Source organism: Mytilus galloprovincialis, chromosome 2 (assembly GCF_965363235.1).
Source record: "Mytilus galloprovincialis chromosome 2, xbMytGall1.hap1.1, whole genome shotgun sequence".
Classification (NCBI taxonomy): Eukaryota; Metazoa; Mollusca; class Bivalvia; order Mytilida; family Mytilidae; genus Mytilus; species Mytilus galloprovincialis.
In genome coordinates this window covers 88,080,785-88,102,055 of record NC_134839.1, presented here as the reverse complement: position 1 = coordinate 88,102,055, position 21,271 = coordinate 88,080,785, and the positions used below count along the sequence as shown (strand labels likewise).

The following is a 21,271-nucleotide window of genomic DNA, read 5'->3' as shown; positions in this document are numbered from 1 at the left end:
ATCTGCGATCTTTTACTCTTCCTTAACCCTTTCCTCCATAATGACGCTTTTTGACACCACCCCCTTTACTCCATAATGACGCCTTTTGACGCCTGTGTAGTACTTCAGTTGAAAGGCTTTGACTACAAATGTCTGCATCAAACTTTAAAAAAATTGTATCTAATATGAAAAGAAAATTCATGAGAACATCTGACTTGAATTTCATTGATGAAATACTTGTTTTTGTAATGCATTAATACTTTAAACCTGATAATTTGTTTTTTATTGAAAAAATCCTATGCGAATCAAGTATTTTTAAAAAAAATCTCCATGGAGTAAAGGGTTAAGTTATATTTTGTGGGACTTTTTTCTGTGTATATTTCATGTATTTGCTAAAGATTAAAACTTCAATATCTTTTGTTGCAATTACTGTAAGGTTAGGGTCAAATTTATGCTAGATTGACTGGACTGTTTAAAGAGATATTGTCTGAAAACTTGAAAATCACCCCTTTTTTATGAATAAAATCCCCAAAACTCAATAAGCTACAGCAGAGGACATAACAATACTTACATGATAAGGATATCCTTTCCAGCAATAAGTAGAATCTGCAAACCATTCTTTCTGCAAAATATAAATAATTTTGACATGAGTATCCCCATTTTTTATGACAAATCTAATTAATAAATTGCTTCATATGGCTCTTGATAGGATTAAAATAATGTTCTCACCACTACACTAATATCGAGGTACTCACAAAATACCGCTTGATAATAGGTTGAAATGTTTGCATAATCAACAGTCAAGGGTCTAACTTAAATAAGTTATTAGAGAAAAATAATATACATGTTGTTATTGTGGGCTAAAATATCAAAAAACTGTGATAACATATGTATGTTACATGTTTCAAAGAGAAAATATACAACCTTTATTTTGTTAAATTTTTCTCAAGTTCTATTGATATTATAATTTTCTTTAAGTATACTAATCTTTTCAAAGATATAACAGCTCATAGTTTACCAATCATGCAAAATACACCTATGTTATTACAGAAAATATATTCCTGCAATAACAAAAGGGTGTTATTACAGCTTCTCTATATCTCTTTAAAGGCTTTACTCTGACTGCATAACAAAATATTTCAATTCATTGTAAGAAATGATGATCAGAGCTTGTAATGAGGCACTGCGCAAGATTCCAAGTGTCTCATTTACTCTCATATAGTAAGTTTCATGCTTGTAATAACAAAGCCTTGTTATTACAGCTAAGTTTGCCCTTAAAAGCCTTGTCTCATTGATTTACCATGGTTTATCAAAATTGTATTACTGGAATTAGAAAATTAGTTATCAAGGTAATATATTAAGCTACTGCGCAAAGTCTTAAGAATTCCCAAGTGCTCATTAAAGATAAAATATTTATGATATATTTAACTGATAACAAACATATGTTATTACAGACTAAGGAAAAAAGAGTAGACAACTCATGAAAGTGTCTGAAATAACATATGCATGTTATTTTTCTCTAATAACTTATTTAAGTTAGACCCTTGACTGATCAATTGGACAGTGCATATCAACATTCTACAGCACCTATTGCCTTCAAACCTTTGGAAACGTAAGAACTTTATATTAATTATAAGGCCTCACATGAGGCATCATAGTACAAACACACTCTTGACCAAAAATCCTATTAGTAAAAACAATCATAAGTCATGAATTAGAAACATTTCAGTATAATATATGATCCATTTTAGTAAAAAAAAAATTTTTTTGTAAAAAGAGCCTCATGCTATTTATTTTTCATTGGTTGTTTCATAAATCTGTGGTTTTAAATATCTTAATGTTAATGTCGTACTTACATCCCATAAAACCCATAAACCATACATAAAGATACTAAAATAGAAGGTAAACCTCCATCTGCAAGAGAAATTTATGAAAATATTAATATAAACTGACTAATGGTTGCTGTCTCCTTTACTTGTTAGTCATTCATTTTTCAAAACATGATTCTGGTGGCTTATTTAATCTGTAACTGTTCAAGATTTGTTTAAGGTTTTGTCACATTGACGCCTTTGTTAGCTAATTTTATGGAATGATTTTTGCTCATGTTGAAGGCTATACAGCGAGTTCTCAAAATTTCTTTTAAGCATGCTTGTTATTAGGATCTCTAAGACTATGAATCTGAAGGTCGATGTGAAAATTTGTTGGTCTTGTATTTGCAGAAACTGCTATCTCTTATTTTCATACATGTTGGTATACAAAAGATTAAGCCACAAAAAAATTGGCTTGCTGTCTAAAGCCTTAGTCACACCTGAACGGATAGCTGGAACGGATGCCGAACGGGCAGACACTACCCTTTGGTGGCATTTTGAAGAACAAACCAACACCAATTACACACAAACTTTTTTAATATTTATGCAATTTACATGTATTATTATTGTCGCCTTTAATTTTTCCGTATATCTTGTCCATCGCTTTTATGCAGTACTCATCCGTTGGAAAGTTCGATATCCGTTCTGTCCAGTATGTTTCCGTTTCCTCGTACGTTGCATATCCGGTGTGTGTCTGTAATGCATTCGTTACGCATCCGTTTTATTTGGCCAGAATATCAAAGGACTTCCAACTGATAACAATTTTGTCAACGGACAACTTTTATTTTCATCATTTAGGCGTCCGTTCGTGCCATCCTGTAAGGTGTGACCACAGCTTCAGAGAAGAATATTTTTTTAAAAGTACCCATTTAGACTCCAGGTTTCCCAATCTCACTTTATGGACACATACCGGATAGGCTTTGTTCGTTTCTGTGTGTGTTACATTTTAATGTTGTGTCGTTGTTCTCTTATATTTAATGCGTTTTCCCACAGTTTGTTATCGATGTATGTGTTTTGAACAGCGGTATACTACTGTTGCCTTTATTTATACCAGTACTAGGAATACAACAGGCATTGCTCCTTTAAAACTTTATTCTAATTTGATGCCTATCTACTAGATGCATCTGAATCCCTGACTAGAAAAGATAACTTTAGATTGTAGATTCACAACCAGTGATTTGAAATGCAAAGCATGGTCATAAAATATATTATAACTTACGCTGCCTCTGTGAAGCGACACATCATACTGGGACGGTCTTGATTTCTTCGAACACGAAACCATCTTTCTATCTGTCTTACTGACAAATCTGTTTGTTTAGATAATTGCTGAAAGAAACAAACAATAATAACTCTTAAACTTCAAATGTATACAAAAAAATATCACACACACTAAATGTCTTAAGACTTGCCAGTGATAAGGGACTAACTTTATACATGAAAAGCCGGACTACATTTTTGGCTAGGGAACCACATGGTTACCCTTGGTTATTGAAGACTGCCTGACTATGACTTTGAGATGGAGATCAGCAATAAAGAGCTCTTTTTGTTGTCAAGTGTGTCAAACATTATATTTTGTACCATGAACAAATACACCTTATCATTGCAATAACAAATGGAACTAAAACCCTAAAAATTGCTGCTGAATTATGAGAATTAATATTGTGACCAGTTACCTCGAGCTCCATCTTATCAAGCTTAAAGGACACATGATATAAATGTCTTCAAGATGTATGGTATCATCTGCACAATTGAATGATAGTTGCTTTCTCAACTAGCTAACAGTGTTCACACAAGACAATTAAAATACTAAAACAGAGCCTAAACTTTGTGGAGGTGACCTAAAAATATTACAAAATACCAAGGATTCATGTATGAAAAAAATAGATATGTGCTTTCTAATGGCCCAATTTGCCCAAAAAAAAGCTAGAAGCCATTTTGAGTAGAAATTTTGGAAGTCTGTAATTTTCGCAAAATCAGTAGCATGGAACAAAATATACACTTGATCTGTCACTCAGCATAGTAAACTCACATACTAGAATCAGCTCAATATGTGAAAGCTTAGAAAAAGGTCAGTATAACTGTTTGTTGCAGAATGGCAGAATAACAGAAAGGGCTAATAATATAGTGCCACGACCCAAAATGGTAGTGCTGTAATAATGAAAATTTAGAATACATATGTGTACTGAGAGTTGCATGTTTGAAGGATACATGTATAAGAATAACCTAAGGAAACAGATTATTTTAAGATTTTCTTCCAGTTACATATTTTGTTTGAAATACATTTCTTTTTTTATATTTCTAAAAATAAAAGCATTGTGCATTTGTTCGAGATCATGTTTATCTTAAAAATTGAGAGCAAATTAACCTTTTAACTTTTATCATCTCCATGGAGACAATAAAATAATAATAGAAAAAGACATTCAAATATCAAAATTATGCAAACCTTAAATGCATTTGTTCATTGACTATTTCATTTCTGCCTATCTAACAAATCACAGTAATAACATGTTAAAACAAACATGAGTAATTCTTAGCCTGTCATCAAACATTAATAGTGCTCAATAATGAAGACAGCTGGCTAGCGACAGACAAAAATGTAATTGAATTTCTGACAAAATAGTTCAGGCTAACTACATATTATTGTTCATAAAAGCAAATTATTTCCCCAATAGACTACTTAATTTGTTTGGATACTTCTCACACAACAATTATATATTTTTATTCAGAAGCACTATATTCAACGAAAGCCTTATTAGGAGTCATTTGCATGTTGAACTCTCATGCATGTATCCAATTAATAAATTTCTTCCAATTATAAAGAGCACTGCCTTTATGAAGAATACTAATCACTTAAAAAGATTCATTATTGTATGTGTGGGAAATACATCAACAAACAAATATCAATACAAAGCATTAATGCTGGTCAGCATGGTTTTTCATATCTCCTTAACCTCAATACTATGGTATATATATAAATAGCTGCTTTGAACTGAGAAATTGGCCAGATGAGATTTAAAATAATACTTCATAGGGATAATCTGCCCTAGTTATCCTATTTATTTATGACAATTAAATAAACAAGACCAAATTTGTCTACTTAGTTAAGCTTGGTATTTAACCTTGAACTTGGTCAGGAATAACCTTTTGGAACCAAAACATTTAACACTTTTCCTGGATTAATATCATTGACTTTATTTATTGTAAACCTTTAGAGTTTATAAGCTCATTAGTAAACCAAGATTAGATATAGTGTTCAAAAGACCATATGTATATAGTTTATATGACTTTTAATAAGTTTTAGTTTTTGTCTCATTTACAAATTCGTATGAGGCCAACATTAAAAATATCTTTGTTTCCCCTCACCCGACTGAGGTTGTTAGGGTATGGGTAGGTAGGTAGGCAAATTATTTTATTTTATTCCTTGATATGGTTTTCTATATTGAATTTGTATAAAATTCAACAGGTAAGGCTCAAGTCAAGAAAAGTGGGGTATTCCCTGTATTCTAATTCAGTGTACACCCCAGTTTTCTGGTGTTAAAAAAACAGTATACAGGGACCACCTTATTTTCCTATTCATTTAATGTAATGGAATCTACAAAAGCGCACATTCTACTTGTGATAACAATGCTTAATGATAGCAAGTGTTTTTTAGTTAAAAAATCAAGCTTATTTCAAGTCTAATTTGATGCATAACTCACAACAAAACAATTCCTTTGTTCACCAATTCATACCTTGATCATCAATTATGAGATGACAAAAAGATACATGTATGTTAATCTTGGGAATTGAAATTCAATGAATAAAATTTTTCAATAGAAGTGAACATAATTTAGTGATGTTGAGTTACACCTGGATCATGCAGCTTAGTCAATTGATTCCTAAACAAAGATTTGTATGTTTTTTCGAGTTCTAGAAGAAACAAGGCTTCACTTTATATTCATGTTTTGTATTTCCTAAAACACTTTTAATAAGTATTTACGAATTCTACTGATGCAGTTTATAACATTAAAATGTGCCCTTTTGTAATTTTCATGCCATAAATTGAAAAAGGAAATCCCATTTAAACTTGTTTTTTTTACACCAGAAAACAGGGACGTTTCCTGAAAACAGGGAATACATGTATCCCACATTTCCTGACTTGTGCCCAACCTGTTCAAAGACAAAGTAGATAGATTTTAAAGCACGATTCAGACCATTTTTACTCAAAAGTCGTTAAGATTGTATCCTTCAAACAGGAACAGAGGTTAGACACAAAGCAAATCAAGAAGCGGGTTGAAAGATGCTTCAGGTTTTTTTTATTTTCAAAAAAGATCACCCTTGCAAACAAATCGTGTGGCAAACATTTTGTTTGTTCCCTTGATTCCGAATCTTGTAGGCGCTTTATTGCAAAAATGCCTTGATTTAAAACGCTCGTTGACTACAGCATCGGAAAGGTATCACCAATAACCAACATAGCAAAAAAAAAAAAAAAAAATAGTGGACAAGAATGGCCAATAAAATTTTTCGGGTCGCAGTGATTTTACCGGGTCGGTCGTGTGAGGGGAAACAAACAATATTTTATTTTTGGCCTGATCTCCTAATTTCTATATTGCAAGCACTGTGGCATATTTGCCTCAATGTGATATCATAAATGATTACCTTAATAGAAAATAAACCTCTTAAAACGTCTTGTCTACTTATTTAAATTGAAGGTTACTTTGCAAAAGAAATGTGAAAAAAACTATGTTTTGGGAAAGAAATTCCAATGGAAATTTCAAGAATAGTTTTTTTAAGCATATCTTAGCTCTATCCTTCTCAACTCATCCTATATATGAATGCATTATATGCAGCAATCAAATGTCTCTGCTTTGTCAAACATATTCTAACTTTTCCCTTTTCTCATCAAAATAAAAGATACATGTACTATAAAACTACTTCAATTTCCATTGTTGAAACTGTTTGGATGGAGAAAAAGCTTGAGGAATATCAATATTTGCTTACAATCAGATAAGATAAAATTGACACGTGTACAAGAGAGTCTAATAATACACATCTTATTGTGTGTACCAGCCTTTTAGAAACAAATGAACTGGATAATATCACAAATGAGAATATAACAAACTGTATTTTATTCCTCAACCCCTTATCACATGTGTAGATATGGAATTCTTGACCTCTTTACCTATTTATAAAACTGATGTTATCTAAATACCACTTTATATTCATGAATTTCACACAAGCACTTGCTTTAAAAGTTACTTTATTTTACAAATGTTTTCTCAGGTTTCACAAACGGAAAGATACTATTGGGCTTTAATGTTTGATGCAAGACATTGAAATTTTTATACAAGTTTAATTTGGAAAATAAATTCAAGCATTGACTTTTCTTTGAAAATGCTGTGAATGATTCCAAACTATTAAAAAAAAAATATAACACATTTTTAATCAATTTTAAATTAAAATATCATTGAATACTAAATAAAAAGCTAAAAATTCCTTCCATTGTAACTATCCCGGATATCTGAGACAGCAAGGTGTCTGTTCTCCATTAAAAATTCTAACATATAGAATGTTAATACTATTTTATACTTTAAATTGAGAATTAAAATGAGCAAGTCAAATTAATGGCCTTATTCAGCCTTCATTAACACTATATCCTCTTATATTCTAAACAAACTTTTGTCATGATTTATCTGCTTTTATCATATTTATTGTCATTAAGTCACCAAAATCCTGAAATAACTTTTTATGTATCAAGTTGAATTGATCTACTTTTGAACAACAGAAGTCAAATGTGCATCTAAAGGATGGGATCTATATTCAATATTTATCTATTGATGCTACATCTATATTTCAGGGTAATGGATTTATTCTAATCCAAAGTTTTAAGTCAGAATTCCCCATAACAGTTCCAATATTCTTACAATTCTAGTGTGAACAGATGTAGGGCATTTGTTGATGAGACAGCAACCAATCATTTTTTTTATTTTTCTTTAAACTCACACAATTTGAGTTCATGAGTTCTGTCCGGATATATAAGGGGCTGAGGGATAAAGGATGGACTGGACAACTTCATTTTAATATTATACAAACAATATCATTTTTATCAGATATTGGTAGTGGAGAGTTGAATTACTGCAATTTCAACATATGTTTGTGTGCGTTTTATTTTTTTAAATTAAATGTTTTAAAAGTAATTTTATGAAGATGTTGGATGATTCTTAAGCTTGGAGTATGAACCTTAATCTTCATATGTTGTAGTATTACTGCTACTGTAAAGTCTTTTCAGAAAAATACATTTATGTACCTTATATAAAACTTTGACCAAGACCAATATTTTAATAATCATTTGTATACAGTATCTTTCAGAAATAATAATGAAGTCATGCACTATCCACATTTCTAGAACAGTTGTTAGGTAAGAAGATGAAGTAAACAGATCAATAAGTTTATTTTCTATAATGAAAACCATTCCATCATAGAGTCATGCAGGATTCCCATTTTCAAAATTATTGTCAAGATACTTAATGCCTTCCTCCTGTACATACATGCAGTAAACTAATCAATACCATATTCAAGGGGAAACTTTTTCTATAATTAAACTAATCAATTAAAAGACAATTTTTCCACATTTGATACACATATAGATGTCCAATAACTGTAGTCTGTATGTTAAACAAAATGTATGCTTGTATAAATGCATATAGGTTACATGATACAACCAGAAATATGACAGCTAGGACTTTAACTAGTCAATGTGAGCCTGCATAAATTGTTAAAACTCTAATGTTAAAACTGTACATTCATAACACTGAACAGTAATTTTTACACAAAAACATTCAGATTCTAATCAACATATTGATTGATTATCTAGAGCTAGAATCATTGGTCTGTGATCCATTTAAAAGTTCTAGAATATAAAGATCTCTACAGCAGTGGCTTCCAGGGTTTAAAATAATCATGTAGAGAGATGCTTTACATTCAGTGGCAAATATTACATGCATATTAAGAATGAAGATGTATACAATGAAATATAAGCATGATGAAATAAATGGGGAATGTGTCCTATGGACACAGATGATGCCCCTGCTTGCATACAATGTTATTAAGGGACATAACTCAAGATCTGTAAAAGTGACACTTTCCAAATTTGTACTTGATCTGAGTTTTGTGGTAATAAGCATTATGTGTATACATAGGCTCCATAACAATTAGTTGAGGCAAACTTAAATTAGAGGATGGAAATGGAAAAATTGCTGATTATTTTCCATTGGAAGAATGGGATAACTTGAGAACGATTAAAGTGACGACACCTAAATTCACAAGAGTGCACACGCTGAAATGTCTCGCCTTCTTTACTAATCATTGATATTATGTTGAAAGTCCTAAGTATAAAGCTTTATTACAACTGTCACATAAACTTAACATTAACCAAGATAACTAAACAAAGACCAATGAACCATAAAAATGAGGTCAAGGTCAGATAACCAATGCCAGACAGACATGTACAGCTAACAATGCTTCCATACAACAAATATAGTTGACATATTACTTATAGTTCAAGAAAAATAGACCAAAACATAAAAAATTAACACTGTGCAATGAACCGTGAAAATGAGATCACGTCAAATAAAACCTGCGCGACTGACATATAGATCATAAAATATTTCCATACACCAAATATAGTTGACCTATGGCATATAGTATTAGATAAAAAGACCAAAATCAAAAACTTAACTTTGACCACTGAACTGTGAAAATGAGGTCAAGGTCTGATGACATCTGCCCGCTAGACATGTACACCTTACAATCATTCCATACAACAAATATAGTAGACCTATTGCATATAGTATGAGAAAAACAGACCAAAACACAAAGACTTAACTATAACCACTGAACAATGAAAATGATGTCAAGGTCAGATGACACCTGCCAGTTGAACATGTACACCTTACAGTCCTTCCATATACCGAATATACGAGCCCTATTGCTTATAGTATCTGAGATATGGACTTGACCACCAAAACTTAACCTTGTTCATTGATCCATGAAATGAGGTCAAGGCCAAGTGAAAACTGTCTGACGGGCATGAGAACCTTGCAAGGAATGCACATACCAAATATAGTTATCCTATTACTTATAATAAGAGAGAATTCAACATTACAAAAAATCTGAACTTTTTTTTCAAGTGGTCACTGAACCATGAAAATAAGGTCAAGGTCATTGGACATGTGACTGACGGAAACTTCGTAACATGAGGCATTTATATACAAAGTATGAAGCATCCAGGTCTTCCACCTTCGAAAATATAAAGCTTTTAAGAAGTTAGCTAACGCCGCCACAGGATCACTATCCCTATGTCGAGCTTTCTGCAACAAAAGTTGCAGGCTCGACAAAAATTTATCTGTCTTTTGTGGTTATAAACATTATGTATAGGTTTCATAACATTTGGTTGACGCAAACTAAAGTGAGAGAACAGAAAGAAAAATTCAAAAATATTTCCATTTGTAGAGGGACACAACTCCAGAACAGTAAAAGTGACTTCACCAAAATTTCAAACTGGGTCTGTTTCTTATGGCAGTGGTTTTAAGGTAATAAGCATTGTGTATAAGTTTCTTAACATTTAGTTTTAAGGCAAACTAAATTTAGAGAATGGAAACAAAAAATTAACCAATTTCCATTTGTAAAGGGGCATAAATCTAAAACGGTAAAAGTGACACCACCAAAATTCAAACTTGATCTGTGTTTGAGCATTGTGTATAAGTTTTATATTCTTTGTTTGAGGCAAAATAAAGTTAAAACAAGAACCAATTATAAGACGAATGGATGTACAGACAGACAAGGGTAAAACAAAAATGTGGCAAGCTAATTACCTGCCAGATTTTTTCATGTTAGACCAATAACTTTAAGTTCTCCTCTTATATTTGATGTATATTTTCCCTCAGTTTTAGTTTGAAACCAGGATTTGTCTTTTTCTCAATTGATTTATGAATTTCGAACAGCAGTATACTACTGTTGCCTTTATTCTTCAACACTCAAACTGATAAAACCTCATAATCATTCTGTAACTTCATATATTTAGACTATTAACCTAATATAAAAATCTAAGATAACAGAAAAAAGTTATCAAGATTTCTCCAACAGCTTGAAAGTCCCCTTCAGTTGGTTAGGGACTACTAACATTATTGGTTGGATAAACGCTTTGTAAAATCTAATTCTAAGTCGAATATAAAAAGAAGATGCGGTATGATTGCCAATGAGACAACTGTCCACAAGAGACCAAAGTGACAAGAGTAAAGTCTACCTTCATTAAAAGTAATCATTTATATAATACAAGTAATTATATTACTGCAAATTAAGTGTCATCAAAATTTAAATGTGCAATTATAAAATTTCAATTGCAAGTGTGAATTAAATACCTGAACAGTTACAAACTTTATTTGAAGATTTTTTATAATTATTTCTATTAAGACAAGAGTGCACACGCTGAAATGTCTCGCCTTCTATACTAATCATTGATATTATGTTGATAGTCCTAAGTAAAAAGCTAAGCTTTATAACAACTGTACCATAAACTTAACATTAACCAAGATAACTAAACAAAGACCAATGAACCTTGAAAATGAGGTCAAGGTCAGATGAACCATGCCAGGCAGACATGTACAGCTAACAATGCTTCTATACAACATATATAGTTGACCTATTACTTATAGTTTAAGAAAAATAGACCAAAACACAAAAACTTAACACTGTGCAATGAACCGTGAAAATGAGGTCACGGTCAAATAAAACCTGCGCGACTGACATAAAGATCATAAAATATTTCCATACACCAAATATAGTTGACCTATGGCATATAGTATTAGATAAAAAGACCAAAACTCAAAAACTTAACTTTGACCACTGAACCATGAAAATGAGGTCAAGGTCACATGACATCTGCCCGCTAGACATGTACACCTAACAATCATTCCATACAACAAATATAGTAGACCTACTGCATATAGTATGAGAACAACAGACCAAAACACAAAAATTTAACTATAACCACTGAACCATGAAAATGAGGTCAAGGTTAGATGACACCTGCCAGTTGGACATGTACACCTTACAGTCCTTCCATACACCGAATATACTAGCCCTATTGCTTATAGTATCTGAGATATGGACTTGACCACCAAAACTTAACCTTGTTCACTGATCCATGAAATGAGGTCGAGGTCAAGTGAAAACTGTCTGACAGACATGAGGACCTTGCAAGGTACGCACATATCAAATATAGTTATCCTATTACTTATAATAAGAGAGAATTCAACATTACAAAAAATTTGAACTTTTTTTCAAGTGGTCACTGAACCATGAAAATGAGGTCAAGGACATTGGACATGTGACTGACGGAAACTTCGTAACATGAGGCATCTATATATAAAGTATGTAGCATCCAGGTCTTCCACCTTCTAAAATATAAAGCTTTTAAGAATTTAGCTAACGCCACCGCCGTAGCCGCCGCTGTAGCCGCCGCCACCGGATCACTATCCCTATGTCGAGCTTATGTTTAAAACCAAACAATGCTAAATATGATAGCCTAGAATAAAAGTACAAATGAATTTTGTACAGAAAAATTCAAATTCACAAGATTTATTAGATTGCTCTGATGTCGCAAAGCCTGTTTAAAGACCTTTTGGGCCATATCAGGCAGTGAAATGTGTCACAATTTCTAAAATCGATTTATGTAGAAAGGTCTGTGTGGTATTTAATCTTGTTGTGATTTGTAAGAAGTATTGTCCAGAAGTTAGCCACTAATGACTATATAGGAAATAAGTTAAAAAAAACAAATTACACTGTATCACAAACTAGAGGCCTGTGTCGCTCACCTGTTACTGTATTTACTGATGTCGGCCATCTTGGTTGGTAGGCAGGGTCATTAGACACTTTTTTAAAATAAATACCCTAGTAATGATTATGGCCAAGTTTGGTTAAATTTGGCCCATAGTTTTAGAAAAGAAGATATTTGTACAAGTTACAAAAATGACGAAAAGTTGTTCAATATTGACTATAAAGGACAATAACTCCTTAAGGAGTTCTCTGACAATTTTGGTCATGTTGACTTATTTGTAGATCTTACTTTGCTGAACATTATTGCTGTTTACAGTTTATCTCTATCTATAATAGTATTCAAGATAATAACCAACCAGATGCTCCGCAGGGCGTAGCTTTATACGACCGCAGAGGTTGAACCCTGAACGGTTGGGGCAAGTATGGACACAACATTCAAGCTAGATTCAGCTCTAAATTTGGATTGTGATTAAATAGTTGACACAGCATAGGTTTCTGACACAGAATGAATGTGTTCTAATGAACTTAAAATTTTTGTTTTCTCTTAGAGCAATTCACTATGCTGTTGAATATTAATCCTCTCAAAAAAATGTTTGAAGAAATTTTCTTTTTTATTTATGAAATTTCAAATGAGAAAAATTGAACCCAATTTTTTTAATCACATCCCCCTTTCCCTTATTCCAAAACTAATCTCAATTAAAATTTCTAATGGAGTTTGCAACAATAACTACTCATTTAAATACATCATAAAATATTAAGATGTAAAAAAACTGCTTGTTATCACTGAATGGTAAAGATTATTTTAATTTATCAGTTGGTAGTAAAAAGTGAATATACATTGTATATTGTATATAACAAAGATTTAAGTTGATTCTGGACAAAGAAAGATAACTCCAATTAAAAAAAAATCTTGCTATTGCACAATATTTTGCAATTAGATATTTCTTGCTTACTATTCTGGACAAAGAAAGATAACTCTAATTAAAAAAAAATTTGCTATTTCACAATATTGTGCAATTAGATATTTCTTGCCATTGCGCAATACTGTGCAATTGAAAAGACTTGCTATTGCACAATACTTAATATAATAATTTTAGATCCTGATTTGGACCAACTTGAAAACTGGGCCCATAATAAAACATCTATGTACATTTTTGGATTCAAAGAACCCCAAGATTTCAATTTTTGTTAAAATCAGACTAAGTTTAATTTTGGACCCTTTGGACTTTAGTGTAGACCAATTTGAAAACAGGACCAAAAATGAAGAATCTACATACACAGTTAGATTTGGTATATCAAAGAACCCCATTTATTCAATTTTTGATGAAATCAAACAAAGTTTAATTTTGGACCCCGATTTGGACCAACTTGAAAACTGGGCCAATAATCAAGAATCTAAGTACATTTTTAGATTCAGCATATCAAAGAACCTAACTGATTCATTTTTTGTCAAAATCAAACTAAGTTTAATTTTGGACCCTTTGGACCTTAATGTAGACCAATTTGAAAACGGGACCAAAAGTTAAGAATCTACATACACAGTCATGACAGTTAGATTCGGCATATCAAAGAACCCCAATTATTCAATTTTGATGAAATCAAACAAAGTTTAATTTTGGACCCTTTGGGCCCCTTATTCTGTTGGGACCAAAACTCCCAAAATCTATACCAACCTTCCTTTTATGGTCATAAACCTTGTGTTTAAATTTCATAGATTTCTATTTACTTATACTAACGTTATGGTGCGAAAACCAAGAAAAATGCTTATTTGGGTCCCTTTTTGGCCCCTAATTCCTAAACTGTTGGGACCTAAACTCCCAAAATCAATACCAACCTTCCTTTTGTAGTCATTAACATTGTGTTTAAATTTCATTGATTTCTATTTACTTAAACTAAAGTTATTGTGCGAAAACCAAGAATAATGCTTATTTGGGCCCTTTTTTGGCCCCTAATTCCTAAACTGTTGAAACCAAAACTCCCAAAATCAATCCCAACCGTTCTTTTGTGGTCATAAACCTTGTGTCAAAATTTCATAGATTTCTATTAACTTAAACTAAAGTTATAGTGCGAAAACCAAGAAAATGCTTATTTGGGCCCTTTTTGGCCCCTTATTCCTAAAATGTTGGGACCAAAACTCCCAAAATCAATACCAACCTTCCTTTTGTGGTCATAAACCTTGTGTTAAAATTTCATAGATTTCCATTCACTTTTACTAAAGTTAGAGTGCGAAAACTAAAAGTATTCGGACGACGACGACGACGACGACGACGCAGACGCCAACGTGATAGCAATATACGACGAAAAATTTTTCAAATTTTGCGGTCGTATAAAAACTGCAAAATTTCCTTAAAATTACCAAATTCAGGGGGAGCAACCCAACAAACAGTTGTCCGATCCATCTGAAAATTTCAGGGCAGATAGATCTTGACCTGATAAACAATTAAACCCCGTCAGATTTGCTCTAAATGCTTTGCTTTTTGAGTTATTAGCCAAAAACTGCATTTTACCCTTATGTTCTATTTTTAGCCAAGGTGGCCATCTTGGTTGGATGGCCGGGTCACCGGACACATTTTTAAACTAGATACCCCAAAGATGATTGTTGCCAAGTTTGGTTAAATTTTGCCCAGTAGTTTCAGAGGAGAAGATTTTTGTAAAAGATTACTAAGATTTACGAAAAATGATTAAAAACTGACTATAAAGGGCAATAACTCCTAAAGGGGTCAACTGACCATTTCAGTCATGTTGACTTATTTGTAAATCTTACTTTGCTGATCATTATTGCTGTTTACAGTTTATCTCTATCTATAATAATATTCAAGATAATAACCAAAATTTCCTTAAAATTACCAATTCAAGGGCACCAACCCAACAACGGGTTGTCTGATTCATCTGAAAATTTCAGGGCAGATAGATCTTGACCTGATAATCAATTTTACCTCATGTCAGATTTGCTCTAAATGCTTTGGTTTTTGAGTTATAAGCCAAAAACTGCATTTTACCCCTGTGTTCTATTTTTAGCCATGGTGGCCATCTTGGTTTGATGGCCAGGTCATCGGACTCATTTTTTAAACTAGATACCCAAAGGATGATTGTGGCCAAGTTTGGTTATATTTGGCCCAGTAGTTTCAGAGGAGAAGATTTTTGTAAAAGTTTACGGACGACGGACGCCAAGTGATGAGAAAAGCTCACTTGACCTTTCAGGTCAGGTGAGCTAAAAAGAGATATGAATTTGGATTAACATTCACTGTTAAGAAAGCTTTATAGATTGCATTTCTGTAAATATTGACAAAGTAATTTCCCATAGGAACTCCTTTTAAGGCTAAAACTGTACCACTTTTACTATTTAGTTTTGAATAAATCTCATCTTAGAATTGAAAGTTCATATGCACAATTTTTTTTAAAGGTCAAAATATAGGGCTGTGCAGCATATTTTCAATGTTTATATGCCCTGAACTTCTCAGTTTAAACTAACACTAATTTTCTTAACTACCCCTACCTCGAATGAAAGGTTACCACAGATTTTCATGTAAACAATATGCACATGTATAAATACTGGTAACATTCCCAAGTTATGTCTCTGTGAGATGGAACACGGAGAGCTTAACCGGGGTACAGAATGTAAACAAAATTAATTTTCTATGAATATTCAAGATCTCCCCAAAAGAGGCGTATTGTGAGAAACAGCTTTATTTACAAAGTGCAACCTATAAGGGGTTGAAGATATCAGATTTTTTTAAATCCAATTATAAATCAAATCTAACAAAACTCTTAATCTATGCAAAACCAAAATCAAAAATTTTCAGCAATTTTAGAAACATTTTTCCCTTCAGACTAGCTATCTGTCACATGGTCTTACACAAGCAACAATTAACTACTCAATATTTTCAGTACTACTGTTTTTTAAACAGTTTTTATACTTATAACACCCAATCACCCTCGATAATTGACTAGGCATTTGAAACAGGGTCTTACATTGCAGTAAATCTAGTTCTTCTACAACTGTAATGTGACATTCTTACACAGATACCTTGACATAAAATTAAACCTATCTAAACTACAATGTAGGAGATATGTACCTACATGTACAAAGAATAACAGATTTGGGATATTTAACTTCCTTTACGACTAACAAGATCCATAAGATAATGTTAAATCCTATCCAAACTAAACTAATATTGGACACTGGCTATCTTATTTAAACTTGACCTGCAGTCACACCTCAAGTTATCAGGTCAAAATATCTGTGTAGAAAAACAGGAAATGATATAGTTTATTTATGAAATTGTTGTTATTTCATATACTAGTAATAATATTATTTCTTAACATACATCTATGAGTCACTTTATGAAGTTGTTTGTCCAATATGAAGTAGTTTGTCAGGTCAAGCACCCCCAACTACAAGTCATATGTGTTGTTTCAGTAAAAATACTTAAAAATTTGAATTGAAATACAAAAAGTAAAAACCTATAATAAACAAATTGAAATTGTTTTTACAGAGAGAAAGAGAGAGATCTAGATAGAGAGAGAAATAAAGGTCAACAATCCACTATCAATTAATGAATTTTTCACATGAATAAAGTTAGGGTTTGTAGAGTATTTGAAATATCAGTAAAAGATAACTTCAATTTCTTTAATAATTGTTTCTTCATAGAATCATATATACCCTCCAGTTTATATGATCCCTTCATCCTACATTGACTCTTAAAATTCAAGAGTCTATCTAAAAATGAGGGTACTTTTTATATGGCCTTCCAAATACCGTTTCGATCCCTAACATCACTGAAGAGACAATTATTGTCGAAATCCGGATCTTGTGTACTAAAAAAATATTGACACCGTATGTTTGTGGCATAACATCGTGGCCACAAGTTAAAATTTTTTTTTGTTTAGTATTAAATTTATATTAAGATCCATTTTGTTACATCTTGTGATCAATTTTATTTGGCAATCGCCAATGGCAGTCAGCAGGGTTAAAGAACATCAGTTGTTCGACCTGTTAGTCAAATGCGTTTTGTTTAAATATACTTTTTCACTTTTTTGGTCTTTTGGAAAATGTTGTTTGTGCTGTTTTTAGACCCTTCTACAACGAAATTTGTTTTACATGCACACTTATAAAAATTGCGCTTTTTATCCAACGCAGTCATAGGTTTGAGCGTAGTTTTCAATTAAGACTCATTTATAATATATATTGTGTATAAATTCCACATAGAATCATTTAAAAAAACTTGAGTTATGTCAAGGATCTTGTCTAGATGGATATACAGTGACACACAGACAAATAAGGATATATCTTTGTCATTGATAAAACTTCTGGTCATTTAATTATGACAATGTAAAATCCAGTCTTTTGCAAATCAATTAGGATAAACATTACATGTATTAAGATGGTTCAAAATCAGCCTTGTAAATAATTGGGTTATGGGGCAATTCTAACTGCTTTAAGTCTACTAAAGTTCAATTGTTTTCTATTGAAACCTTTATGTGTTGGCCCTGTTTCACATATATGTCCTTTAATCTTTACTTACCAGTAATGCATCCTCTTTAGGAAATTTACGTATTTTATAACTTTCCTCACATATATTATTTTTTGGTGCTTTTTTGGGAACTCTGTCTCTAATACAAAAATATTCTCCTATCTTTGTAAACAAAAATCTGAAAATAAAAGAAAATTAAACTGTAGTTTAAAGAAATCTCAATTCTCAATACTTGCATCTAAAAATAAAATAATAAAAGATTTATGATAAATATCAATGAGGTGCATAAAACGTATTCTTGTTCTAACAGTGACATTCTAATATATAATTTCAAAATTTTATAAATGTACATTACTTATATATATTCATTTTGTCAATCTCCTTTAAGAGGAAATAAAGTATGATGATGGACTTAAATAAACATCCAATATAGTCCAAGGAAGCATACAATATACATGTAATACAGAACAACCTACCATTTACAGGATGGAGCTATAAAAGATCAATGTAGACCTCACACTTATACATGTTATACATGGAATTAGAGGTAAAAATACATAAAAAGTAGAACCAGATGCTCCGCAGGGCGCAGCTTTAAACGACCGCAGAGGTCAAACCCTGAACAGTTGGGGCAAGTATGGACACAACATTTAAGCTTGATACAGATCTGAATTTGGATTGTGATTAAATACATGCAGTTGACACAACATAGGTTTCTGACACAGAATGAATGTGGTCTAAGAACTTAAACTTAAAACTTAAAAATTTTAAATTGGACATTTACCTATTATGGTCCAATATCCAAAATCTAAATACATGGTTAGATTCAGCATATCATAGAACCCCAAGAATTCAATTTTTGATGTAATCAAATTATGTTCAATTTAGACCCTTTAGACCTCAATGTAGACCAATTTGAAAATGGGACAATACTGTGCAATTGAATATTTCTTGCTATTGCGCAAAACTGTGCAATTGAAAATTTCTTGCTATTGCCCAATATTGTGCAATTAGATATTTCTTGCTATTGCACAATACTGTGCAGTTGAAGATTTCTTGCTATTGCACAATACTGTGCAATTGAAGATTTCTTGCTTTTGCACAATATTGTGCAATTGAAAATATCTTGCTATTGCACAATACGTTATATAATAATTTTGTACCCCGATTTGGACCAACTTGAAAACTCGGCCCATAATCAACCAGATGCTCCTCAGGGCGCAGCTTTATACGACCGCAGAGGTTGAACCCTGAACGGTTGGGGCAAGTATGGACACAACATTCAAGCTGGATTCAGCTCTAAATTTGGATTGTGATTAAATAGTTGACACAGCATAGGTTTCTGACACAGAATGAATGTGGTCTAATGAACTTAAAAAAAAATGTTTGCCTTTGAGCAATTCACTATGCTGTTGAATATTAATCCTCTAAAAAAAATGTTTGAAGAAATTTTCTTTTTATTTATGAAATCTGAAATGAAAAAAATTGACCCTCCAATTTTTTTTTCACATCCCCCTTTCCCTTATTTCAAAACTGATCTCAATTCAAATTTCTAATGAAGTTTGCAAAAATAACTACTCATTTAAATACATCATAAAATATTAAAATGTAAAAAAAGTGCTTGTTATCACTAAATGGTAAAGATTGTTTTAATCTATCAGTTGGTAGTAAAAGTGAATATACATTGTATATTGTATAAAACAATGATTTAAGTTGATTCAACTACTATTCTGGACAAAGAAAGATAACTCCAATTGAAATCCAATTGGAATTTCTTGCTATTGCACAATATTGTGCAATTAGATATTTCTTGCTATTGTGGAATACTGTGCAATTGAAAATATTTGCTATTGCACAATACTGTGCAATTGAAGATTTCTTGCTATTGCACAATACTGTGCAATTGAAGATTTCTTGCTATTGCTGAATACTGTGCAATTGAAAATTTCTTGCTATTGCACAATACTTAATATAAAAATTTTGGATCCTGATTTGGACCAACTTGAAAACTGGGCCCATAATCAAAAATCTAAGTACATGTTTAGATTCAGCATATCACAGAGGCCCAATAATTCAATTTTTGTTAAAATCAAACTTAGTTTAATTTTGGACCCTTTGGAAGTTAATGTAAACCAATTTTAAAACGGGACCAAAAATTAAGAATCTACATACACAGTTAGATTTGGCATATCAAAGAACCCCAATTATTCAATTTTTGATGAAATCAAACAAAGTTTAATTTTGGACCCCGATTTGGACCAACTTGAAAACTGGGCCAATAATAAAAAATCTAAGTACATTTTTAGATTCAGCATATCAAAGAACCCCAAGGATTCAATTTTTGTTAAAATCAAACTAAGTTTAATTTTGGACCCTTTGGACCTTAATGTAGACCAATTTGAAAACGGGACCAAAAATTAAGAATCTACATACACAGTTAGATTCGGCATATCAAAGAACCCCAATTATTCAATTTTTGATAAAATCAAACAAAGTTTAAATCTGGACCCTTTGGGCCCTTTTTTCCTAAACTGCAGTCTTCACGTTGAACTGCTAATTCTACAGGCCCGCAGCTCAATTTTTGAAAATTTTTAGTTAGATTCTGTTGGCCTGTAGGTCTGATTTTTACAGGCCCGAGAGCAATTTTACCAGCCTGGGCTGCCTGGGCTGCCACTCGGCGTGAAGACTGAAACTGTTGGGACCAAAACTCCCAAAATCAATACCAACCTTCCTTTTATGGTCATAAACCTTGTGTTTAAATTTCATAGATTTCTATTTACTTATACTAAAGTTATGGTGCGAAAACCAAAAAAAAATGCTTATTTGGGTCCCTTTTTGGCCCCTAATTCCTAAACTGTTGGGACCTAAACTCCCAAAATCAATACCAACCTTCCTTTTGTGGTCATAAACATTGTGTTTAAATTTCATTGATTTCTATTTACTTAAACTAAAGTTATTGTGCGAAAACCAAGAATAATGCTTATTTGGGCCCTTTTTTGGCCCCTAATTCCTAAACTGTTTGAACCAAAACTCCCAAAATCAATCCCAACATTCCTTTTGTGGTCATAAACCTTGTGTCAAAATTTAATAGATTTCTATTTACTTAAACTAAAGTTATAGTGCGAAAACCAAGAA

The 21,271-nt window shown here is 32.0% G+C and overlaps 1 protein-coding gene across 1 annotated transcript in view; it reads right to left on the bottom strand.

Moving 5' to 3' along the window:
- The window catches only part of LOC143064753 (ceramide synthase 6-like), a 48,850-nt gene that overhangs the window by 20,973 nt on the left and 6,606 nt on the right, over positions 1 to 21,271 (bottom strand). The window contains exons 2-5 of the mRNA XM_076237825.1: positions 18,188 to 18,314; positions 3,067 to 3,173; positions 1,836 to 1,893; positions 551 to 601 (exon numbers count right to left, since the gene is read on the bottom strand). Of these exons, the coding sequence (XP_076093940.1) occupies positions 551 to 601; positions 1,836 to 1,893; positions 3,067 to 3,173; positions 18,188 to 18,314 (343 nt within the window). The remainder of the gene's footprint in view (positions 1 to 550; positions 602 to 1,835; positions 1,894 to 3,066; positions 3,174 to 18,187; positions 18,315 to 21,271) is intronic.